The sequence below is a fragment of the Salmo salar genome, chromosome ssa05, assembly GCF_905237065.1.
Source record: "Salmo salar chromosome ssa05, Ssal_v3.1, whole genome shotgun sequence".
Taxonomy (NCBI): domain Eukaryota; kingdom Metazoa; phylum Chordata; class Actinopteri; order Salmoniformes; family Salmonidae; genus Salmo; species Salmo salar.
The window spans coordinates 380,485-407,086 of NC_059446.1; the positions used below are offsets into that span (position 1 = coordinate 380,485).

Below are 26,602 nucleotides of genomic sequence, written 5' to 3' on the forward strand. Positions count from 1 at the left end.
GGGAGGCTGGGACAGTGGGAGGCTGGGACAGTGGGAGGCTGGGACAGAGGGAGGCTGGGACAGTGGGAGGCTGGGGCAGTGGGAGGCTGGGACAGTGGGAGGCTGGGGCAGAGGGAGGCTGGGACGGAGGGAGGCTGGGACAGAGGGAGGCTGGGGCAGAGGGAGGCTGGGGCAGAGGGAGGCTGGGACAGAGGGAGGCTGGGACAGAGGGAGGCTGGGACAGTGGGAGGCTGGGACAGAGGGAGGCTGGGACAGTGGGAGGCTGGGACAGAGGGAGGCTGGGACAGAGGGAGGCTGGGACAGAGGGAGGCTGGGACAGAGGGAGGCTGGGACAGTGGGAGGCTGGGACAGTGGGAGGCTGGGACAGTGGGAGGCTGGGACAGAGGGAGGCTGGGACAGAGGGAGGCTGGGACAGTGGGAGGCTGGGACAGAGGGAGGCTGGGGCAGAGGGAGGCTGGGACAGAGGGAGGCTGGGACAGTGGGAGGCTGGGACAGTGGGAGGCTGGGACAGAGGGAGGCTGGGACAGTGGGAGGCTGGGACAGAGGGAGGCTGGGGCAGAGGGAGGCTGGGGCAGAGGGAGGCTGGGGCAGAGGGAGGCTGGGGCAGAGGGAGGCTGGGACAGAGGGAGGCTGGGACAGAGGGAGGCTGGGACAGAGGGAGGCTGGGACAGAGGGAGGCTGGGGCAGAGGGAGTTTGGGACAGTGGGAGGCTGGGACAGTGGGAGGCTGGGACAGTGGGAGGCTGGGACAGTGGGAGGCTGGGACAGTGGGAGGCTGGAACAGAGGTGTGTGTGTTACATGTCAATAGAGGTGAGTTTCTTCATGTTTCGTCTCTGTGCCAGACTAGAAGCAGCTACTGGCTCCAGAACCGGCTGACACGTCTTATGACCCAGAGCGGAGTAGGTAGCTGCCATCGCTCCCTAAACAGGAAACACACAAACACAGGATCAGTTAGCTGATAGCAGATCTCTCTTCTGTCACCACACACACACACACACACACACACACGGTGCATTGGTAAATTGCCTCTAGTGAGCTCTGGGCCCCTCCGCTTAACCTGTTGGGGATAGGGGGCAGTATTTGCACGGCCAGATAAAAAACGTACCCGATTTAATCTGGTTACTACTCCTGCCCAGTAACTAGAATATGCATATAATTAGTAGATTTGGATAGAAAACACTCTAAAGTTTCTAAAACTGTTTGAATGGTGTCTGTGAGTTTAACAGAACTCATATGGCAGTCAAAACCCTGAGACAAATCCTAACAGGAAATTGAAATCTGATTTGTGGAATCACTTCAAACCTTTGCCATTGAAACACACAGGGGCTTATGAATCCTTGAGCACTTCCTAAGGCTTCCACTAGATGTCAACAGTCTTTACAAAGTGGTTTGAGTCTCCTATGGTACAAACTGACCCAAAGAGAGGCTTGGGAAGTTGGTCACAGGGGGAGGGCCATTACTACTATGACACGGGCGCCCATGGCTACCCTCCCATTTCGAAACGTTTAGTAAGACAATGCAATCGTCCGCCTTGAATATTATTGAAGCTCTGGTTGAAAAAGGCCCTAAAGATTTATGTTATACAACGTTTGACATGTTTGAACAAACGTAAATATATATTTTTTGCACATTCGTGACGACAAGTCCCGCGCGCTTCAGTACATTATGAGTAGCCTTCGGAACGCGCTAACAAGAAGGAACTATTGGAACATAAATTATTAACTTTTTCGAACAAAACTACATTTGTTGTGGACCTGGGATTCCTGGAAGTGCCTTCTGATGAAGATAATCAAAGGTAAGGGAATATCTACGATAGTATTTTTGATTTTAGATGGTTCCAAGATGGCGCTAACATGTATCGCCTAGCCTATTTTTCTGAGCATACCACGTCGTTTATTGCAAAGTGTGATTTCCCAGTAAACTTCTTTTTAAATCTGGCAATGCGGTTGCATTCATGAGATGTTAATCTATAATTCTTTGAATGACAATATTACATTTTAACAATGTTTTCAAATAGTAATTTTGTAAATTGTAGCGCTGAGTCACCGGAAGCATTTGAGAGAAAATATTTTCTGAACGTCCGTTTGTATTTCGCGCAACGCGATTCCACTGGCTGTTGACTAGGGTGGGACGCAAACGTCCCACCTTGCCCAGACAGGTTAAAGACTAGGGTTGACAGTCAAGCACCATAGCTAACTGGCCAACGTTGGCTAGCTTGCTAGCTACTTCCAGACACAAATGAGAGAACAGCTCACTGACCATTTTACTCTCCCCAGCTGAGCTGGATCGACTGTTTTCATATCAAGACAGGTTAGTGACAAACTGTATTACTGTGGCAACAATTTAATTCAGTTTTTTAGCCAATGTTTACTGACATCTGTCGCATTCAATGGGTGTTGGGCTTTCATGAATTCCTCAATTATTTTGCTCTCGGGCACTTGAGTGATCTGATTTCAGAGTAGATTGCCAGAGTGAATCGTGCCTTGTGTGTTACCTTAACGAGGTGTGGTGCGTCGTGCCGTGTGTGTTACCTTAACGAGGTGTGGTGCGTCGTGCCGTGTGTGTTACCTTAACGAGGTGTGGTGCGTCGTGCCGTGCGAGCTGGAAGTGTGGTAAGGTGTCTCGTTGCGTGATCCAGGCGTGTTTCAGGACCTGTTCAGCTGAATAACGCTGGTGAGGATCAACATGAAGCATCTTAGAGAGGAGGTCCTGGACACGAACACACACACACACACACACACACACACACACACACACACACACACACACACACACACACACACACACACACACACACACACACACACACACACACACACACACAAGAGAACAACAGACTGGTCAACAAGCATTATGTTAGATAACAGAACAACAGACTGGTCAACAAGCAGCATGTTAGTAAACAGGTCAACAAGCAGCATGTTAGTAAACAGGTCAACAAGCAGCATGTTAGTAAACAGGTCAACAAGCAGCATGTTAGTAAACAGGTCAACAAGCAGCATGTTAGATAACAGAACAACAAGCAGCATGTTAGTAAACAGGTCAACAAGCAGCATGTTAGTAAACAGGTCAACAAGCAGCATGTTAGTAAACAGGTCAACAAGCAGCATGTTAGTAAACAGGTCAACAAGCAGCATGTTAGATAACAGAACAACAAGCAGCATGTTAGATAACAGAACAACAGACTGGTCAACAAGCAGCATGTTAGTAAACAGGTCAACAAGCAGCATGTTAGATAACAGAACAACAGACTGGTCAACAAGCAGCATGTTAGTAAACAGGTCAACAAGCAGCATGTTAGATAACAGTGTGTGTACCTTGGAGCTGTCAGAGACCATGTCCCAGTTCCCACCGCTCAGCGAGAACTTCCCTGACCCCATCCTCAACAGGATTTCTTCAGGTGTATCCTTGGGGCCGTTAGCGAAAGGTGTGTATCCTGCTAACATGGTGTACAACAATACTCCAAGACTCCAGATATCACAGGCAGCATCATAACCCTGACGCATCAACACCTACACACACAGAGACACACACACACACACACACACACACACACACACACACACACACACACACACACACACACACACACACACACACACACACACAAACACACACACAGCGAAAGACAACACACACAAACTCAGTACAAGTAAAGGGCTAGAGAACACTCTTTACAACACTTTACCCTTCCTAACTTTACCCTTCCTAACCCACCCAATGTAGACTTCCTAACAAACCAACTTAACCCTGTCTAACCCAAACCCTCCATCTTGACCCTACCTAACCCTCCATCTTGACCCTACCTAACCCTCCATCTTGACCCTACCTAACCCTCCATCTTGACCCTACCTAACCCTCCATCTTGACCCTTCCTAACCCTCCATCTTGACCCTACCTAACCCTCCATCTTGACCCTTCCTAACCCTCCATCTTGACCCTACCTAACCCTCCATCTTGACCCTACCTAACCCTCCACCTTGACCCTTCCTAACCCTCCATCTTGACCCTACCTAACCCTCCATCTTGACCCTACCTAACCCTCCATCTTGACCCTACCTAACCCTCCATCTTGACCCTTCCTAACCCTCCATCTTGACCCTTCCTAACCCTCCACCTTGACCCTTCCCAACCCTCCACCTTGACCCTTCCCAACCCTCCACCTTGACCCTTCCTAACCCTCCACCTTGACCCTTCCTAACCCTCCACCTTGACCCTTCCCAACCCTCCAGCTTGACCCTTCCTAACCCTCCACCTTGACCCTTCCCAACCCTCCAGCTTGACCCTTCCCAACCCTCCACCTTGACCCTTCCAAACCCTCCAGCTTGACCCTTCCTAACCCTACAGCTTGACCCTTCCTAACCCTACAGCTTGACCCTTCCTAATCCTCTAACCTTCCTAAGCCACTGCTTTCTCTCTCTCACCTCTGGAGCAACAAAGTTAGCTGTGTAACATGGTGTTAGTAGCAGTCCGTTTCCTCCTCTCAGCTGCTTGGAGAAACCAAAATCACAGATCCTGATAGAATCAGGGTTCCCACTGTCGTCCATATAGAGGATGTTACTGGGCTTTAAGTCCCTATGGACAACCTAGAAGAAAGAGGGAGAGGAAAGAGAGGGAGGAAGACAAAGGAGAGAGGGGGGAAGAGGAGAGAGAGAGAGAAGAGGAGCGAGAGAGGGAAGAGGAGCGAGAGAGAGGGAAGAGAGGGAAGAGGGGAAGGAGAAGAGAGGGAGGCGAGAGTTGAAGGAGGAGAGAGAGAGAGAGAGAGGAAGGAGAAGAGAGGGAGGCGAGAGTTGAAGGAGGAGCAGAAAGAGAGGGTGGGAGAGAGAGAGGAGAAACAGGAAGGAGGATGGATAGAGGGAGGAGGAGGGATAGAGGGAGGAGGAAGGGAGTGAGAGGGAGAATGAAAGGAGGTAGAGAGGAAGAGGGAGGGAGAGAGGACGGAAGGGAGGAGTGAGAGAGATGTTAGACAAAAGTTTTTGAAAAAAACACCCACTGGGTCAGTCTCACCCCAGTCTACAGTGTGTTACACGTGTGTAGATGTGTGTTTCTTCATACTGTGTTTCAGTCTTACCCCTTGACAGTGCAGGTAGTGGACAGTCTTGGTAATAGTGTAGAGAACAGAGCTTGCTTCTCTCTCTGAGAAGAACTTCTGTCTGAGGATCTTATCCAGTAACTCTCCTCCCTTCATCAGTTCTGTTACCACATACACATACCTGCCCTCATCATACACCTAACACACACACACACACACACACACAGAGCTGTCAGTACAAACAGAATACATACAGACAGAAACCCAGTTTAGGGGTACGCTAACAGTTTAGGGGTACGCTAACAGTTTAGGGGTACGCTAACAGTTTAGGGGTACGCTAACAGTTTAGGGGTACGCTAACAGTTTAGGGGTACGCTAACAGTTTAGGGGTACGCTAACAGTTTAGGGGTACGCTAACAGTTTAGGGGTACGCTAACAGTTTAGGGGTACGCTAACAGTTTAGGGGTACGCTAACAGTTTGGCAATTAGTATTAGCATTTCAGACACTTCCATTTTCTCAAAACTAAGACCGTCGCCAAAACAAAAACAGTTCTACGGAGTTGTTCTGCGGAGTTGTTCTGCGGAGTTGTTCTGCGGAGTTGTTCTGCGGAGTTGTTCTGCGGAGCTGTTTGAGGAAGGATCTTAACTAGTTGTTTACAGACACTTCCCACCCCTTGGCTGCAACCCTTCTAATTTTGTGTACCCTGCGCGAACAACCCCATGTGGAATTCCTGGTTTCTAGCAGCACTTGGAACTGCTGATCTGCTGTCAAGAACACTGAGTTCCTCTCAGCCTAGTCTGCCCTTCAGTCCCTAGACTTATTGGCGCTGCCGGAGACATGATCACCCCAGAGAACACCGCTAGTCCAGCTGCTCTCTCTTCATCGGACTCTGTAGTCCGAGAGCATCTGGTCTTCACGGTGGAGGCGCAGGGCTGCTCATTTCTCCTAACTGGAGATTTTCTCTTTTCTCACCTGTCTATCTCCTCATTTGAATTTCATGCTGTCACTGTCAATTGTCCACTCAAGCTTAACATTGTTGGCATCTATCGCCTACCAGGTGCCCTTGGAGAGTTCCTCAATGAGCTTGACACCTTGGCGAGTTCCTCAATGAGCTTGACACCTTGATAAACTCATTTCCTGACGATGGCTCACCGCTCTTCGTACTTGGAGACTTCAACCTCCCGACATCTGCCTTTGATTTATTTATTTCCACTCCTTGCCTCTTTTGACATCACCTTTTCCCAATCCCCTCCAACTCACAAGGCAGGCAATACGCTTGACCTCATCTTTACTAGGCTGCTCACCTACTAATCTCACTGTAACCCCCCTCCAGGTCTCTGTTCTCCTACTAATCTCACTGTAACCCCCCTCCAGGTCTCTGTTCTCCTACTAATCTCACTGTAACCCCCCTCCAGGTCTCTGTTCTCCTACTAATCTCACTGCAACCCCCCTCCAGGTCTCTGTTCTCCTAATAATCTCACTGTAACCCCCCTCCAGGTCTTGTTCTCCTACTAATCTCACTGTAACCCCCCTCCAGGTCTCTGTTCTCCTACTAATCTCACTGTAACCCCCCCTCCAGGTCTCTGTTCTCCTACTAATCTCACTGTAACCCCCCCTCCAGGTCTGTTCTCCTACTAATCTCACTGTAACCCCCCTCCAGGTCTCTGTTCTCCTACTAATCTCACTGTAACCCCCCTCCAGGTCTCTGTTCTCCTACTAATCTCACTGTAACCCCCCTCCAGGTCTCTGTTCTCCTACTAATCTCACTGTAACCCCCCCTCCAGATCTCTGTTCTCCTACTAATCTCACTGTAACCCCCCTCCAGGTCTCTGTTCTCCTACTAATCTCACTGTAACCCCCCTCCAGGTCTCTGTTCTCCTACTAATCTCACTGTAACCCCCCTCCAGATCTCCGTTCTCCTACTAATCTCACTGTAACCCCCCTCCAGATCTCTGTTCTCCTACTAATCTCACTGTAACCCCCCTCCAGATCTCGTTCTCCTACTAATCTCACTGTAACCCCCCTCCAAGGTCTCTGATCTCCTACTAATCTCACTGCAACCCCCCTCCAGGTCTTGTTCTCCTACTAATCTCACTGTAACCCCCCCTCCAGGTCTCTGTTCTCCTACTAATCTCACTGTAACCCCCCTCCAGGTCTCTGTTCTCCTACTAATCTCACTGTAACCCCCCTCCAGGTCTCTGTTCTCCTACTAATCTCACTGTAACCCCCCTCCAGGTCTGTTCTCCTACTAATCTCACTGCAACCCCCCTCCAGGTCTCTGTTCTCCTACTAATCTCACTGTAACCCCCCCTCCAGGTCTGTTCTCCTACTAATCTCACTGTAACCCCCCTCCAGGTCTCTGTTCTCCTACTAATCTCACTGTAACCCCCCTCCAGGTCTCTGTTCTCCTACTAATCTCACTGTAACCCCCCTCCAGGTCTGTTCTCCTACTAATCTCACTGTAACCCCCCTCCAGGTCTCTGTTCTCCTACTAATCTCACTGTAACCCCCCTCCAGGTCTCTGTTCTCCTACTAATCTCACTGCAACCCCCCCTCCAGATCTCTGTTCTCCTACTAATCTCACTGTAACCCCCCCTCCAGGTCTGCCTCTCCTACTAATCTCACTGTAACCCCCCTCCAGGTCTCTGTTCTCCTACTAATCTCACTGTAACCCCCTCCAGGTCTCCCTCTCCTACTAATCTCACTGTAACCCCCCTCCAGGTCTGTGTTCTCCTACTAATTTCACTGTAACCCCCCTCCAGATCTCTGTTCTCCTACTAATCTCACTGTAACCCCCCTCCAGGTCTCTGATCTGCTACTAATCTCACTGCAACCCCCCCTCCAGGTCTGTTCTCCTACTAATCTCACTGTAACCCCCCTCCAGGTCTCTGTTCTCCTACTAATCTCACTGTAACCCCCCTCCAGGTCTCTGTTCTCCTACTAATCTCACTGTAACCCCCCCTCCAGGTCTCTGTTCTCCTACTAATCTCACTGTAACCCCCTCCAGGTCTCTCTTCTCCTACTAATCTCACTGCAACCCCCCTCCAGGTCTGTGTTCTCCTACTAATCTCACTGTAACCCCCCTCCAGATCTCTGTTCTCCTACTAATCTCACTGTAACCCCCCCTCCAGGTCTCTGTTCTCCTACTAATCTCACTGCAACCCCCCTCCAGGTCTGTTCTCCTACTAATCTCACTGTAACCCCCTCCAGGTCTCTGTTCTCCTACTAATCTCACTGTAACCCCCTCCAGGTCTCTGTTCTCCTACTAATCTCACTGTAACCCCCTCCAGGTCTGTTCTCCTACTAATCTCACTGCAACCCCCTCCAGGTCTCTGTTCTCCTACTAATCTCACTGTAACCCCCCTCCAGGTCTGTTCTCCTACTAATCTCACTGTAACCCCCCCCTCCAGGTCTGTTCTCCTACTAATCTCACTCCAGAGACCACTCAGCCCCTACCCAGATGGTCTCTCTCTCTAACCACTCAGCCCCTACCCAGATGGTCTCTCTCTCTAACCACTCAGCCCCTACCCAGATGGTCTCTCTATCCACTCAGCCCCTACCCAGATGGTCTCTCTCTCTAACCACTCAGCCCCTACCCAGATGGTCTCTCTCTCTCTCTAACCACTCAGCCCCTACCCAGATGGTCTCTCTCTCTAACCGCTCAGCCCCTACCCAGATGGTCTCTCTCTCTCTCTAACCACTCAGCCCCTACCCAGATGGTCTCTCTCTCTAACCACTCAGCCCCTACCCAGATGGTCTCTCTCTCTAACCACTCAGCCCCTACCCAGATGGTCTCTCTCTCTCTCTAACCACTCAGCCCCTACCCAGATGGTCTCTCTCTCTCTCTAACCACTCAGCCCCTACCCAGATGGTCTCTCTCTCTCTAACCACTCAGCCCCTACCCAGATGGTCTCTCTCTCTAACCACTCAGCCCCTACCCAGATGGTCTCTCTCTCTCTAACCGCTCAGCCCCTACCCAGATTGTCTCTCTCTCTCTCTAACCACTCAGCCCCTACCCAGATGGTCTCTCTTCTCTCTAACCACTCAGCCCCTACCCAGATGGTCTCTCTCCAACCACTCAGCCCCTACCCAGATGGTCTCTCTCTCTAACCACTCAGCCCCTACCCAGATGGTCTCTCTCTAACCACTCAGCCCCTACCCAGATGGTCTCTCTCTCTCTCTAACCACTCAGCCCCTACCCAGATGGTCTCTCTCTCTAACCACTCAGCCCCTACCCAGATGGTCTCTCTCTCTAACCACTCAGCCCCTACCCAGATGGTCTCTCTCTCTCTAACCACTCAGCCCCTACCCAGATGGTCTCTCTCTCTCTAACCACTCAGCCCCTACCCAGATGGTCTCTCTCTCTCTAACCACTCAGCCCCTACCCAGATGGTCTCTCTCTCTAACCACTCAGCCCCTACCCAGATGGTCTCTCTCTCTAACCACTCAGCCCCTACCCAGATGGTCTCTCTCTAACCACTCAGCCCCTACCCAGATGGTCTCTCTCTCTCTAACCACTCAGCCCCTACCCAGATGGTCTCTCTCTCTAACCACTCAGCCCCTACCCAGATGGTCTCTCTCTCTCTAACCACTCAGCCCCTACCCAGATGGTCTCTCTCTCTAACCACTCAGCCCCTACACAGATGGTCTCTCTCTCTCTAACCACTCAGCCCCTACCCAGATGGTCTCTCTAACCACTCAGCCCCTACCCAGATGGTCTCTCTCTCTAACCACTCAGCCCCTACCCAGATGGTCTCTCTCTCTCTCTAACCACTCAGCCCCTACCCAGATGGTCTCTCTCTCTAACCACTCAGCCCCTACCCAGATGGTCTCTCTCTCTAACCACTCAGCCCCTACCCAGATGGTCTCTCTCTCTAACCACTCAGCCCCTACCCAGATGGTCTCTCTCTCTCTATCCACTCAGCCCCTACCCAGATGGTCTCTCTCTCTCTAACCGCTCATCCCCTACCCAGACGGTCTCTCTCTCTCTAACCACTCAGCCCCTACCCAGATGGTCTCTCTCTCTAACCACTCAGCCCCTACCCAGATGGTCTCTCTCTCTAACCGCTCAGCCCCTACCCAGATGGTCTCTCTCTCTAACCACTCAGCCCCTACCCAGATGGTCTCTCTCTCTAACCACTCAGCCCCTACCCAGATGGTCTCTCTCTCTAACCACTCAGCCCCTACCCAGATGGTCTCTCTCTCTAACCACTCAGCCCCCTACCCAGATGGTCTCTCTCTAACCGCTCAGCCCCTACCCAGATGGTCTCTCTAACCGCTCAGCCCCTACCCAGATGGTCTCTCTAACCACTCAGCCCCTACCCAGATGGTCTCTCTCTCTAACCACTCAGCCCCTACCCAGATGGTCTCTCTCTCTAACCACTCAGCCCCTACCCAGATGGTCTCTCTCTCTAACCACTCAGCCCCTACCCAGATGGTCTCTCTCGCTAACCGCTCAGCCCCTACCCAGATGGTCTCTCTCTCTAACCACTCAGCCCCTACCCAGATGGTCTCTCTCTCTCTCTAACCACTCAGCCCCTACCCAGATGGTCTCTCTCTCTCTCTAACCACTCAGCCCCTACCCAGATGGTCTCTCTCTCTCTCTAACCACTCAGCCCCTACCCAGATGGTCTCTCTCTCTAACCACTCAGCCCCTACCCAGATGGTCTCTCTCTCTAACCGCTCAGCCCCTACCCAGATGGTCTCTCTCTCTAACCACTCAGCCCCTACCCAGATGGTCTCTCTCTCTAACCACTCAGCCCCTACCCAGATGGTCTCTCTAACCGCTCAGCCCCTACCCAGATGGTCTCTCTAACCACTCAGCCCCTACCCAGATGGTCTCTCTAACCACTCAGTCCCTACCCAGATGGTCTCTCTCTCTCTAACCACTCAGCCCCTACCCAGATGGTCTCTCTCTCTAACCACTCAGCCCCTACCCAGATGGTCTCTCTCTCTCTAACCGCTCAGCCCCTACCCAGATGGTCTCTCTCTCTCTAACCACTCAGCCCCTACCCAGATGGTCTCTCTCTCTAACCACTCAGCCCCTACCCAGATGGTCTCTCTATCCACTCAGCCCCTACCCAGATGGTCTCTCTCTCTCTAACCACTCAGTCCCTACCCAGATGGTCTCTCTCTCTAACCGCTCAGCCCCTACCCAGATGGTCTCTCTCTCTAACCACTCAGCCCCTACCCAGATGGTCTCTCTCTCTCTCTATCCACTCAGCCCCTACCCAGATGGTCTCTCTAACCGCTCAGCCCCTACCCAGATGGTCTCTCTCTCTAACCACTCAGCCCCTACCCAGATGCTCTCTCTAACCACTCAGTCCCTACCCAGATGGTCTCTCTAACCGCTCAGCCCCTACCCAGATGGTCTCTCTCTCTAACCACTCAGCCCCTACCCAGATGGTCTCTCTCTCTAACCACTCAGCCCCTACCCAGATGGTCTCTCTCTCTAACCACTCAGCCCCTACCCAGCCCTCTCCTCTCTTTCTGCATCCTATGACACGCACTGTCCCCTTTCCTCCCGGCCGGCTCTTCCCTCCGCTCTGTGGCTGAGTGACTCATTGTGAGCTCACAGAACAGGGCTGCTGGCAGCGGAGTAAAAATGGAGGGAAACTAAACTTCAGGAGAACCTATGATCCTTTCACTCCCTCCTCTCTCCTCTCTACCTTCTGTTCCTCTGTATCCACAGCTAAAGCCACTTTCTACCACTACATTTCAAGCTTCTGCCTCTAACCCTAGGAAACTCTTTTCCACCTTCTCCTCCATCCTACACACCCTCCCTCTTTGCTTTAACGACATGCGCTCCTCATTCACTCAACCTATTGAGTCCGCTGGTCTCACTTACACAGAAATACCTGAACCTGCCCGCTCTCTCTCCAGATGACATCCTGGGACTAGTGAGGTCTGTCCGCCTGACAACCTGCCCGCTCTCTGACGGTAACAGTTTGGGGCTAACGGTAACGGCTTGGGGCTAACGGTAACGGCTTGGGGCTAACGGTAACAGCTTGGGGCTAACGGTAACAGCTTGGGGCTAGGCTAACGGTAACGGTTTGGGGCTAACGGTAACGGCTTGGGGCTAACGGTAACGGCTTGGGGCTAACGGTAACGGCTTGGGGCTAACGGTAACGGCTTGGGGCTAACGGTAACGGCTTGGGGCTAACGGTAACGGCTTGGGGCTAACGGTAACGGCTTGGGGCTAACGGTAACGGCTTGGGGCTAACGGTAACGGCTTGGGGCTAACGGTAACGGCTTGGGTACCGCTTGGGGCTAACGGTAACGGCTTGGGGCTAACGGTAACAGCTTGGGGCTAACGGTAACAGCTTGGGGCTAACGGTAACAGCTTGGGGCTAACGGTAACAGCTTGGGGCTAACGGTAACAGCTTGGGGCTAACGGTAACAGCTTGGGGCTAACGGTAACAGCTTGGGGCTAACGGTAACAGCTTGGGGCTAACGGTAACAGCTTGGGGCTAACGAGCTTGGGGCTAGGCTAACGGTAACAGTACTTACATCTTTGAGTGTGATGATGTTGGGGTGTTGTGCGTATCTCATCAGAATCTCAATCTCCTCCGATGGATCCCTCTTACCCTTATCTATTATCTAGAAAGACAGACATTCAGGTGAGTATCTAGTTAGAACAGGTTTAGTTGGATACTTTGACTTGACTTCGGTTACATTATTTTTTTCTACCCCTTTTTCTCCCTCATCACTGCAACTCCCCAGAGGGTTCAGGAGAGGCGAAGGTCGAGTCATGCATCCTCCGAAACATGACCCGCCAAACCGCGCTCCTTAACATCCACCCGCTTAACCCGGAAGCCAGCTGCACCAATGTGTCGGAGGAAACACCGTTCAACTGATGACCGAGGTCAGCCTGCAGGCGCCCGGCCCGCCACAAGGTGTCGCTAGAGCACGATGAGCCAAGTAAAGCCCGTCCGTCCGTCCGAACCCAGACAACGATGGGCCAATTGTGCGCCGCCCGATGTTGACTCCCGGTCACGGCCGGTTGTGACAGCCTGGGATCAAACCAGGGTCTGTAGTGACGCCTTAAGTACTGCGGTGCAGTGCCTTGCGCCACTCGGGAGGCCCTTAAGTTAATCTTTCTATATGAACTGTGTAGAGTTGCTAAATCTTCCCGGAAAGTGATGGGCATTTTGAACTATGGTGCAGCATCACAGTAGTGAGCAACAAGCCAGAATCCGACTGTGATGCTATGAGTTGTTCTCCTGCCCTCTGCTGGTTGATATGAGAACTGCTCCATAGACTCAGTGTAGTAATCACAGGTATCCTATTAATTTCTAATCAAATTTTGTCACAAGAGCCGAATACAACAAGTGTAGACCTTACCGTGAAATGCTTACTTACAAGCCCTTAACTCTTCTTGAACTGCACTGTTGGTTAAGAAAATATTTACCAAATAAACTAAAGTAAAAAATAATACAATAAAATAACAATAACAAGGCTATATACAGGGGGTACCGGTACAGAGTCAATGTGGAGGCTATATACAGGGGGTACCGGTACAGAGTCAATGTGGAGGCTATATACAGGGGGTACCGGTACAGAGTCAATGTGGAGGCTATATACAGGGGGTACCGGTACAGTGTCAATGTGGAGGCTATATACAGGGGGTACCGGTACAGAGTCAATGTGGAGGCTATATACAGGGGGTACCGGTACAGAGTCAATGTGGAGGCTATATACAGGGGGTACCGGTACAGAGTCAATGTGGAGGCTATATACAGGGGGTACCGGTACAGAGTCAATGTGGAGGCTATATACAGGGGGTACCGGTACAGAGTCAATGTGGAGGCTATATACAGGGGGTACCGGTACAGAGTCAATGTGGAGGCTATATACAGGGGGTACCGGTACAGAGTCAATGTGGAGGCTATATACAGGGGGTACCGGTACAGAGTCAATGTGGAGGCTATATACAGGGGGTACCGGTACAGTGTCAATGTGGAGGCTATATACAGGGGGTACCGGTACAGAGTCAATGTGGAGGCTATATACAGGGGGTACCGGTACAGAGTCAATGTGGAGGCTATATACAGGGGGTACCGGTACAGAGTCAATGTGGAGGCTATATACAGGGGGTACCGGTACAGAGTCAATGTGGAGGCTATATACAGGGGGTACCGGTACAGAGTCAATGTGGAGGCTATATACAGGGGGTACCGGTACAGAGTCAATGTGGAGGCTATATACAGGGGGTACCGGTACAGAGTCAATGTGGAGGCTATATACAGGGGGTACCGGTACAGAGTCAATGTGGAGGCTATATACAGGGGGTACCGGTACAGAGTCAATGTGGAGGCTATATACAGGGGGTACCGGTACAGAGTCAATGTGGAGGCTATATACAGGGGGTACCGGTACAGAGTCAATGTGGAGGCTATATACAGGGGGTACCGGTACAGAGTCAATGTGGAGGCTATATACAGGGGGTACCGGTACAGAGTCAATGTGGAGGCTATATACAGGGGGGTACCGGTACAGAGTCAATGTGGAGGCTATATACAGGGGGTACCGGTACAGAGTCAATGTGGAGGCTATATACAGGGGGTACCGGTACAGAGTCAATGTGGAGGCTATATACAGGGGGTACCGGTACAGAGTCAATGTGGAGGCTATATACAGGGGGTACCGGTACAGAGTCAATGTGGAGGCTATATACAGGGGGTACCGGTACAGAGTCAATGTGGAGGCTATATACAGGGGGTACCGGTACAGAGTCAATGTGGAGGCTATATACAGGGGGTACCGGTACAGAGTCAATGTGGAGGCTATATACAGGGGGTACCGGTACAGAGTCAGTGTGGAGGCTATATACAGGGGGTACCGGTACAGAGTCAATGTGGAGGCTATATACAGGGTGTTACGGTACAGAGTCAATGTGGAGGCTATATACAGGGGGTACCGGTACAGAGTCAATGTGGAGGCTATATACAGGGGGTACCGGTACAGAGTCAGTGTGGAGGCTATATACAGGGGGTACCGGTACAGAGTCAATGTGGAGGCTATATACAGGGTGTTACGGTACAGAGTCAATGTGGAGGCTATATACAGGGGGTACCGGTACAGAGTCAATGTGGAGGCTATATACAGGGGGTACCGGTACAGAGTCAATGTGCAGTGGGTACAGGTTAGTTGAGGTACTTTGTACATGTAGGTGGGGTGAAGTGACTATGCATAGATAATAAACAGCAAGTAGCAGCAGTGTACAAAAGGAGGGAGGGGGGGGGGTCAATGTAAATAGTCCAGTGGCCATTTTATTAATTGTTCAGCAGTCTGATGGCTTGGGGTTAGAAGCTTTATTTAGTAAAACACTTGTAAATCAGAGATGTAATACATCATTCTATGATAGTAACATCACTATAATAAAGGATGTACAGATAATATGGATTAGAGAGTAGTGTTACCATAACATCACTGTGAAGGTAACTAATGATGTGACCTTCACAGCGTCGTCCATAACAGACACTCTGTTAGTTACCTATATTAATGTGTATTATGTTACCTTCACAGCGTCGTCCATAACAGACACTCTGTTAGTTACCTATATTAATGTGTATTATGTTACCTTCACAGCGTCGTCCATAACAGACACTCTGTTAGTTACCTATATTAATGTGTATTATGTTACCTTCACAGCGTCGTCCATAACAGACACTCTGTTAGTTACCTATATTAATGTGTATTATGTTACCTTCACAGCGTCGTCCATAACAGACACTCTGTTAGTTACCTATATTAATGTGTATTATGTTACCTTCACAGCCGTCGTCCATAACAGACACTCTGTTAGTTACCTATATTAATGTGTATTATGTGACCTTCACAGCGTCGTCCATAACAGACACTCTGTTAGTTACCTATATTAATGTGTATTATGTTACCTTCACAGCGTCGTCCATAACAGACACTCTGTTAGTTACCTATATTAATGTGTATTATGTTACCTTCACAGCGTAGTCCATAACAGACACTCTGTGTACACAGCGTTTACAGATAGAATACGATCCAACTCCAATATCCTCCTGAAGCTCATACAGGTCTGAGAACTGGGCTGATCCACCATGCATCTAGAGACAGAGACAGAGACAGAGACAGAGACAGAGAGAGAGAGAGAGAGACAGGGGGAGAGAGAGAGAGACAGGGGGAGAGAGAGAGAGAGACAGGGGGAGAGAGAGACAGGGGGAGAGAGAGAGAGAGAGACAGGGGGAGAGAGAGAGAGACAGAGAAAGACAGAGAAAGACAGAGAAAGACAGAGTGACAGGGCGAGAGAGAGACAGGGCGAGAGAGAGACAGGGCGAGAGAGAGACAGGGCGAGAGAGAGACAGCGAGTGAGACATAAAATGGCATCAAAAGGTACATCAAATTCTACATCCCAATTAGGATCTGGCTACAAATACTTGAATCAGTTACAGAACTCATTGCCCTTTACAGTTGTGAGGTCTGGGGTCCGCTCACCAACCAAGAATTCACAAAATGGGACAAACACCAAAACATTCTCTGTGTACAACGTAAAACACCAAATAACGCAGAGCTGAATTAGGCCAATACCCACTAATTATCAGAATCTAGAAAAGAGCCGTTAAATTCTACAACAATCTAAAGGAAGCGATTCCCAAACCTTCCATAACAAAGCCATCACCTACAGAGAGATGAACCTGGAGAAGAGTCCCCTAAGCTAGCTGGTCCTGGGGCTCTGTTCACAAACACAAACAGACCCCACAGAGCCCCTGGACAGCAACACAATTAGACCCAACCAAATCATGAGAAAACAAAATGATAATTACTTGACACATTGGAAAGAATCAACAAAAAACTGAGCAAACTAGAATGCTATTTGGTCCTAAACAGAGAGAGTACACAGTGGCAGAATACCTGACCACTGTGACTGAGCCAAACTTAAGGAAAGCTTTGACTATGTACAGACTCAGTGAGCATAGCCTTGCTATTGAGAAAGGCCGCCGTAGACAGACCTGGCTCTCAAGAGAAGACAGGCTATGTGCACCCTGCCAACAAAATGAGGTGGAAACTGAGCTGCACTTCCTAACCTCCTGCCAAATGTATGACCATATTAGAGACACATATTTCCCTCAGATTACACAGATCCACAAAGAATTATAAAACAAAACCAATTTTGATAAACTCCCAGATCTACTGGGTGAAATACCACAGTGTTCCATCACAGCAGCAAGATGTGACCTGTTGCCACAAGAAAAGGGTAACCAGTGAAGAACAAACACCATATTTAAATACAACCCATATTTATGTTTATTTATTTTCCTTTTTGTAATTTAACCATTTGCACATTATATATATGAGACATTTGAAATGTCTTTATTCTTTTGGAACTTTTATGAGTGTAATGTTTACTGTGAATTTTTATTGTTTATTTCATTTTTGTTTTATCTATTTCACTTGATTTGGCAATGTTAACATACGTTTCCCATGCCAATAAAGCCCTTAAATTGAATAGAAAAATTGAGAGAGACAGAGAGCAAGAGAGAGATAGCAAGATCCCGAGAGAGAGACCGGGAGAAAGACCCCGACAGACCGAGAGGAAGACCCCGACAGACCGAGAGGGAGACCGGGAGACATTATAATTAAGAATTTGTTCTTAATTGACCTGTCTGGTACAATAAATAAAAGCAAGAGTCGAGAGAGAAAGTAGTAATATAACAAATCACAAGTTACATAATATGGAATGTGTACCTACACTGTACCAATATCATGTCAAATGAGGTAGTTATCCTCTACGGGATCGGCACATTTGGGCGATACAATATTTTGAACAGAAATGCAATGGTTCATTAAATCAGTCTAAACTTTGCACGTACACTGCTGCCATCTAGTGGCTAAAATCTAAATTGCGCCTAACCTGGAATTTTTTTATTTATTTATTTATTTCCTTTATTTTATTCATCACCTTTATTTAACCAGGTAGGCAAGTTGAGAACAAGTTGTCATTTACAACTGCGACCTGGCCAAGATAAAGCAAAGCAGCTCGACACATACAACAACACAGAGTTACACATGGAGTAAAACAAACATACAGTCAATAATACAGTAGAAAAATAAGTCTATATACAATGTGAGCAAATGAGGTGAGATAAGGGAGGTAAAGGCAATAAAGGCCATGGTGGCAAAGTAAATACAATATAGCAAGTAAAACACTGGAATGGTAGATTGGCAGTGGAAGAAAGTGCAAAGTAGAAATAGAAATAATGGGGTGCAAAGGAGCAAAATAAATAAATAAATACAGTAGGGGAAGAGGTAGTTGTTTGGGCTAAATTACAGATGGGCTATGTACAGGTGCAGTGATCTGACAGCTGGTGCATAAAGCTAGTGAGGGAGATAAGTGTTTCGAGTTTGAGATTTTTGTAGTTCATTCCAGTCATTGGCAGCAGAGAACTGGAAGGAGAGGCAGCCAAAGGAGTAATTGGCTTTAGGGGTGACCAGAGAGATATACCTGCTGGAGCGCGTGCTACAGGTGGGTGCTGCTATGGTGACCAGTGAGCTGAGATAAGGGGGACTTTACCTAGCAGGGTCTTGTAGATGACCTGGAGCCAGTGGGTTTGGCAACGAGTATGAAGCGAGGGCCAGCCAACGAGAGCATACAGGTCGCAGTGGTGGGTAGTATATGGGGCTTTGGTGACAAAACGGATGGCACTGTGATAGACTGCATCCAGTTTATTGAGTAGGGTATTGGAGGCTATTTTGTAAATGACATCGCCGAAGTCAAGGATCGGTAGGATGGTCAGTTTTACGAGGGTATGTTTGGCAGCATGAGTGAAGGATGCTTTGTTGCGAAATAGGAAGCCAATTCTAGATTTAACTTTGGATTGGAGGAGTTTGATGTGAGTCTGGAAGGAGAGCTTACAGTCTAACCAGACACCTAGGTAATTGAACCCTGTGGCACTCCCATAGAGACTACCAGAGGCCCGGACAACAGGCCATCCGATTTGACACATTGAACTCTATCAGAGAAGTAATTGGTGAACCAGGCGAGGCAATCATTTGAGAAACCAAGGCTATTGAGTCTGCCGATGAGGATGTGGTGATTGACAGAGTCGAAAGCCTTGGCCAGGTCAATGAATACGGCAGCAAAGTATTGTTTCTTATCGATGGTGGTTACGATGTCGTTTAGGACCTTGAGCGTGGCTGAGGTGCACCCATGACCAGCTCTGAAACCAGATTGCATAGCGGAGAAGGTGCGGTGGGATTCGAAATGGTCGGTGATCTGTTTGTTGACTTGGCTTTCGAAGACCTTAGAAAGGCAGGGTAGGATAGATATAGGTCTGTAGCAGTTTGGGTCAAGAGTGTCCCCTCCTTTGAAGAGGGGGATGACAGCAGCTGCTTTCCAATCTTTTGGAATCTCAGACGACACGAAAGAGGTTGAACAGGCTAGTAATAGGGGTTGCAACAATTTCGGCAGATAATTTTAGAAAGAAAGGGTCCAGATTGTCTAGCCCGGCTGATTTGTAGGGGTCCAGATTTTACAGCTCTTTCAGAACATCAGCTGACTGGATTTGGGAGAAGGAGAAATGGGGAAGGCTTGGGCGAGTTGCTGTGGGGGGTGCAGTGCTGTTGTTCACTGGGGTAGAGGTAGCCAGGTGGAAAGCATGGCCAGCCGTAGAAAAATGCTTGTTGAAATTCTCAATTATAGTGGATTTATCGGTGGTGACAGAGTTTCCTATCCTCAGTGCAGTGGGCAGCTGGGAGGAGGTGTTCTTATTCTCCATGGACTTTACGGTGTCCCAGAACTTTTTTTGAATTTGTGTTGCAGGAAGCAAATTTCTGCTTGAAAAAGCTAGACTTGGCTTTTCTAACTGCCTGTGTATATTGGTTTCTAACGTCGCTGAAAAGTTGCATATCACGGGGGCTGTTCGATGCTAATGCAGAACGCCACAGGATGTTTTTGTGTTGGTTAAGGTCAGTCAGGTCTGGAGACAACCAAGGGCTATATCTGTTCCTGGTTCAACATTTTTTGAATGGGGCATGCTTATTTAAGATGGTGAGGAAGGCACTTTTAAAACCTCTTGGGGCTAGGGGGCAGTATTGAGAATTTTGAAAAAAATATGTGCCCATTTTTAACTGCCTCCTACACCAACTCAGAAGCTAGAATATGCATATTATTGTTCAGGTTTGGATAGAAAACACTCTGAATTTTCTAAAACTGTTTGAATGGTGTCTGTAAGTATAACAGAACTCATATGGCAGTCAAAACCCTGAGACAAATTCTGACAGGAAGTGGATACCTGATGTGTTGAATTACCTTTAAGCCTATGCCATTGAAACACACAGGGGCTTATTAATTGTTGAGCACTTCCTATGGCTTCCACTAGATGTCACCAGTCTTTAGAAAGTGTTTTGAGTCTTATACTGTGAGAACTGAACGAACAAGAGCCTTGGAACGGTGATGGCCGATTAGACTCTTGCGCACGAGTTCATGTTGGGTACTCTCGTTCCAAAACGTTTTAAAAGAGAATGCAAACGTCCGCCTTGAATATTATTCATGTTCTGGTTAAAAAAGGCACTAATGATTTATGCTATACAACGTTTGACATGTTTGAACGAACGTAAATATTTTTTCCCCCCTCGTTCATGACGAGAAGTCCGGCTGGCATAGATCATGTGCTAACAACACGGAGCTTTTTGGACATAAATTATGAGCTTTTTCGAACAAAACTACATTTGTTATGGCCCTGGGATTCCTGGAAGTGACATCTGATGAAGAGAATCAAAGGTAATGGATTATTTACATAGTATTTTCGATCTCTCCAACATGGCGGTTAGTCTGTATCGCAAAGCGTATTTTTCTGGGCGCAGTGCTCAGATTATTGCAAAGTGTGATTTCCCAGTAAGGTTATTTTTAAATCTGGCAATCCGGTTGCGTTCAAGAGATGTAAATCTATAATTCTTTGAATGACAATATAATATTTTACCAATGTTTTCGAATAGTAATTATTTAATTTGTTGTGCTGCTTGACTGGCGGTTATTGGAGGGAAACGATTTCCTCAACATCAACGCCATAGTAAAACGCTGTTTTTGGATATAAATATGAACTTGATAGAACAAAAATGCATGCATTGTCTAACATAATGTCCTAGGAGTGTCATCTGATGGAGATTGTCAAAGGTTAGTGCATCATTTTAGCTGGTTTTCTGCTTTTGGTGACGCCGGTCTTTGAATTGACAAAACATTACACACAGCTATTGTCAATGTACTCTCCTAACATAATCTAACTTTATGCTTTTGCCGTAAAGCCTTTTTGAAATCGGACAACGTGGTTAGATTAAGGAGATGTTTATCTTTCAAAGGGTGTAAGATAGTTGTATGTTTGAGAAATTTGAATTATGACATTTAATTGTTTTCAAATTTGGCGGTCTTGATATTTCACCTGTTGTTGATTGGGTGTACCAGGGGTGGGACGCTTGCGTCCCACATAGCCCATAGAGGTTAAAGAATGACCAGGCATCCTCTACTGATGGAATGAGGTCAATATCCTTCCAGGATACCCGGGCCAGGTCGATTAGAAAGGCCTGCTCGCTGAAATGTTTCAGGGAGCGTTTGACAGTGATGAGTGGAGGACGTTTGACCGCTGACCCATTACGGATGCAGGCAATGAGGCAGTGATCGCTGAGATCTTGATTGAAAACAGCAGAGGTGTATTTGGAGGGCAAGTTGGTTAGGATGATATCTATGAGGGTGCCCGTGTTTACGGCTTTGGGGTTGTACCTGGTAGGTTCATTGATAATTTGTGTGAGATTGAGGGCATCAAGCTTAGATTGTAGGATGGCTGGGGTGTTAAGCATGTCCCAGTTTAGGTCACCTAGTAGCACGAGCTCTGAAGATAGATGGGGGGCAATCAGTTCACATATGGTGTCCAGGGCACAGCTGGGGGCAGAGGGTGGTCTATAGCAGGCGGCAACGGTGAGAGACTTGTTTTTAGAGAGATGGATTTTTAAAAGTAGAAGTTCAAATTGTTTGGGTACAGACCTGGATAGTAGGACAGAACTCTGCAGGCTATCTCTGCAGTAGATTGCAACACCGCCCCCTTTGGCAGTTCTATCTTGTCTGAAAATGTTGTAGTTAGGGATGAAGATTTCAGAGTTTTTGGTGGACTTCCTAAGCCAGGATTCAGACACGGCTAGGACATCCGGGTTGGCAGAGTGTGCTAAAGCAGTGGATAAAACAAACTTAGGGAGAAGGCTTCTAATGTTAACATGCATGAAACCAAGGCTTTTACGGTTACAGAAGTCAACAAATTATAGTGCCTGGGGAATAGGAGTGGAGCTAGGCACTGCAGGGCCTGGATTCACCTCTACATCACCAGAGGAACAGAGAAGGAGTAGGATAAGGGTACGGCTAAAAGCTATGAGAATTGGTCGTCTATGACGTCCAGAATAGAGAGTAAAAGGAGCAGGTTTCTGGGGGCGATAAAATAGCTTCAAGGTATAATGTACAGACAAAGGTATGGTAGGATGTGAATACAGTGGAGGTAAGTAAACCTAGGCATTTAGTGATGATGAGAGAGATATTGTCTCTAGAAACATCATTGAAACCAGAAGATGTCATAGCATGTGTGGGTGGAGGAACTGAGAGGTTGGATAAGGTATAATGAGCAGGGCTAGAGGCTCTACAGTGAAATAAGCCAATAAACACTAACCAGAACAGCAATGGAGAAGGCATATTGACATTAAGGAGAGACATGCTTAGCCGAGTGATCATAAGGGTCCCGTGAGATTCAGACAGCTAGCCGGACCATAGGTTGCAAGCTGGCAGAAGATGGAGGGAGGTCTGTTTTTAGCCACCTCGTGCGTTTCCGTCTGTAGATTAGTGGGGTTCCGTGTGGTAGGGGGGACCAGTCCAATTGCCAAAATAGTTATAGCTATAGTGGCCAAAGAAAATTGTCCGATAGACCTATTCAGATAGCAGCCGATAAGACAGCTAACGATTAGCGGGCAGCAGATGGGCGTTCAGGTTACGTCGCGACGGAGGGGCCAGTTGGATAACTCCCTCGGGCAGATAACGTCGGTAGTCCAGTTGTGAAGGCCCGATGGGGCTCCGCATCGGCAGTAAAAACGGGTCCGGATACGTGATTGTAGCCCAGGAGTGGCTGATGGAACTCTTCAGCTGGCTAGCTCCGGAATAATTGATGTTAGCTCCGGGACCGACGTTAGCCAATAGTCACTCGGGTAGCAGCTAGCTAGCTGCAAGATCCAGGTGTAAATGTCCAGAGCCTGCGGTAGAAATCCGGGGATATGGAGAGAAAATAGGTCCGGTATGCTCTGGTCTGAGTCGCGTTGTACAAAACTGGCGATAGCTTTTCAAGCTAAGGGATAGCTGATGACCGCCAACCGTGGCTAGCTGAACTCCAACGTTAGCCAGTGAACTGGCCAGCCTCTGGCTAACCGCTGGCTAGCTTCTGTTGTGGATTTCAGATTTGAGGTAAATAATACTTTTTTTTTTTTAATTGGTGAGGCGGGTTGCAGGAGAATGTTTTGAGGTTGAGTTTTTAGAATAAAAAAATATATAAAGATATGCGAATAAAAGATGCAAATATACACGGGACACAACAAGACGAAGGACAAAGACGTCTGACTGCTACGTCATCTTGGAATAGTACATTATGGCCTTTCTAAATACATTTAAAGAAAACGTTTTTGTATTATCTTTTACCAGATCTAATGTGTTATTTTCTACTACATTCATTTTACATTTCCACAAACTTCAAAGTGTTTTCCTATCCTTGCTTCAGGTCCCGAGCTACAGGCATTTAGATTTGGGTATGTCATTTTAGGCGAAAAATGAAAAAAAAGGGTCCGATCCTTAAATGAAGTAGTAGGTCGTTTAGTGGTAGCATACAGTTCGGATACACTTCTACACTCCATCCCCCAGGTGGCAGCACCAACAGAGTCAAGGGCTGTGAGAGAGAAAATTAATTGAAACATTCAAGCGTGTGAACATGTACTAAAGGCACAATGTTGAGCAGTGGGGAGCCGTGTGTGTGTGTGTGTGTGTGTGTGTGTGTGTGTGTGTACCTGTACTATAGGTAGGATGCTGAGTAGAGGAGAGCCCTTCTTGTCATCCAGAGAGGCTGGAGCCACAAAGCTGAACCCTTTAAACAGCTGATGGGCATTGGCACTGGGAGGAATACCTGGGGAGTCTACACACACCCAGACACACCCACACGAGATGTGTGTTAGCAATAGAAGGAACACCTGGAGAATCTAGACTGTGACCCACACACCAAGTCACTAACAGCCATCTACAGTCACCCAACCCTCATGTACCTTTGGGTGTTTTAGCGGTGAATTCTGGGTCGAAGCAGAACGTGTCGTCAGGCTTCCCTGCTGCTGGTTTGAACGGAGGCTGGAGCTCTGTCCTGTATAGCTTCTAGGGAGGGAGGGAGGGAGGGGGAGAGAGAGAGGGAGGGAGAGAGAGAGTGAGGGGAGAGAGAGAGTGAGGGGAGAGGGGAGAGGGAGGGAGAGGGGAGAGAGAGAGGGAGGGGAGAGAGAGGGAGGGGAGAGAGAGAGGGAGGGAGAGAGAGAGGGAGGGGAGAGAGAGAGGGAGGGAGAGAGAGAGAGAGAGGGAGAGAGAGAGGGAGGGGAGGGAGGGAGGGGAGAGAGAGAGGGAGGTTAAGCTGAGATATTCATATTTCATTTCCGTTCCAAGTCATAATGAACAGTCTAAAGACACAGAGAGAGAGACACAGAAAGAGAGAGAGCGAGACATTCCCAGTGGGTCAGAAGTTTACATACACTCAATTAGTATTTGGTAGCATTGCCTTTAAATAGTTTAACTTGGATCAAACGTTTCAGGTAGCCTTCGACAAGCTTCCCACAATAAGTTGGGTGAATTTTGGCCCATTCCTCCTGACAGAGCTGGTGTAACTGAGTCAGGTTTGCAGGCCTCCTTGCGCGCACACGCTTTTTCAGTTCTGCCCACAAACTTTCTATAGGATTGAGGTCAGGGCTTTGTGATGGCCACTCCCATACCTTGACTTTGCTGTCCTTGAGCCAATTTGCCACAACTTTGGAAGTATACTTGGGGACATTGTCAATTTGGAAGACCCATTTGCGACCAAGCTTCAACTTCCTGACTGATGTCTTGAGATGTTGCTTCAATATATCAACATAATTTTCCTACCTTATGATGCCACCTATTTTGTGAAGTGCACCAGTCCCTCCTGCAGCAAAGCACCCCCACAACATGATGCTGCCACCCCCGTACTTCACGGTTGGGATGGTGTTCTTCGGCTTGCAAGCCTCGCCCTTTTGCCTCCAAACACAACGATGGTCATTATGGTCAAACAGTTCTATTTTTGTTTCATCACACCAGAGGACATTTCTCCAAAAAGTACAATCTTTGTCCCCATGTGCAGTTGCAAACCGTAGTCTGGCTTTTTTATGGCGGTTTTGGAGCAGTGGCTTCTTCCTTGCTGAGCGGCCTTTCAGGTTATGTCGATATAGGACTCGTTTTACTGTGGATATAGATACTTTTGTACCCGTTTCCTCCAGCATCTTCACAAGGTCCTTTGCTGTTGTTCTGGGATTGATGTGCACTTTTCACACCAAAGTACGTTCATCTCTAGGAGACAGAACGCGTCTCCTTTCTGAGCGGTATGACGGCTGCGTGGTCCCATGGTGTTTATAGTTGCGTACTATTGTTTGTACAGATGAACGTGGTACCTTCAGGTGTTTGGGAATTGCTCCCAAGGATGAACCAGACTTGTTGAGGTCTACCATTTTATTTTCCTGAGGTCTTGGCTGATTTCTTTAGATTTTCCCATGATGTCAAGCAAAGAGGCACTGAGTTTGAAGGTAGGCCTTGAAATACATCCAAGGTACACCTCCAATTGACTCAAATGATGCCAATTAGCCTATCAGAAGCTTCTAAAGCCATGACATAACTTTCTGGAATTTTCCAAGCTGTTTAAAAGGCACAGTCAACTTAGTGTATGTAAACTTCTGACCCACTGGAATTGTGATACAGTGAATTATAAGTGAAATAATCTGTCTGTAAACAATTGTTGGAAATATTACTTGTCATGCACAAAGTAGATGTCCTAACCGACTTGCCAAAACTATAGTTTGTTAACAAGAAATTTGTGGTTGAAAAACAAGTTTTAATGACTCCAACCTAAGTGTATGTAAACTTCCGACTTCAACTGTACATGAACAAATACAAATCTTAGAATCAACTATTAAGTACGACCAGAACACACTGGATTCTCCAATTACATTGAATGAACTATAGGACAAAATTTAAACCCTCCAACCCTAAAAGGCCTGTGGTGTTGATGGAATCCTAAATGAAATTCTAAAATATACAGACCACAAATTCCAATTGGCTATATTTAAACTCTTCTCAGCACCGGCATCTTCCCCAATATTTGGAGACAAGGACTTATCACCCCAATCCACAAAAGTGGAGACAAATTTGACCCCACTACCGTGGGATATGCGTCAACAGCAACCTTGGGAAAATCCTGTGGATTATCATTAACAGCAGACTCGTATATTTCCTCAGTGAAAACAGTGTATTGAGCAAA

General features: G+C 48.0%; 1 protein-coding gene across 1 annotated transcript in view; it reads right to left on the bottom strand.

Moving 5' to 3' along the window:
- Positions 1-652: 652 nt before the first annotated feature.
- Positions 653-26,602, bottom strand: part of rps6kal (ribosomal protein S6 kinase a, like) — a 65,010-nt gene continuing 39,060 nt past the window's right edge. Inside the window, exons 12-20 of the mRNA XM_045717794.1 lie at positions 24,342-24,444; positions 24,090-24,214; positions 15,995-16,117; positions 12,543-12,632; positions 5,072-5,230; positions 4,425-4,586; positions 3,318-3,512; positions 2,569-2,709; positions 653-920 (exon numbers count right to left, since the gene is read on the bottom strand). Coding sequence (XP_045573750.1) covers positions 795-920; positions 2,569-2,709; positions 3,318-3,512; positions 4,425-4,586; positions 5,072-5,230; positions 12,543-12,632; positions 15,995-16,117; positions 24,090-24,214; positions 24,342-24,444 — 1,224 coding nt within the window. The 3' untranslated portion in view covers positions 653-794. The remainder of the gene's footprint in view (positions 921-2,568; positions 2,710-3,317; positions 3,513-4,424; positions 4,587-5,071; positions 5,231-12,542; positions 12,633-15,994; positions 16,118-24,089; positions 24,215-24,341; positions 24,445-26,602) is intronic.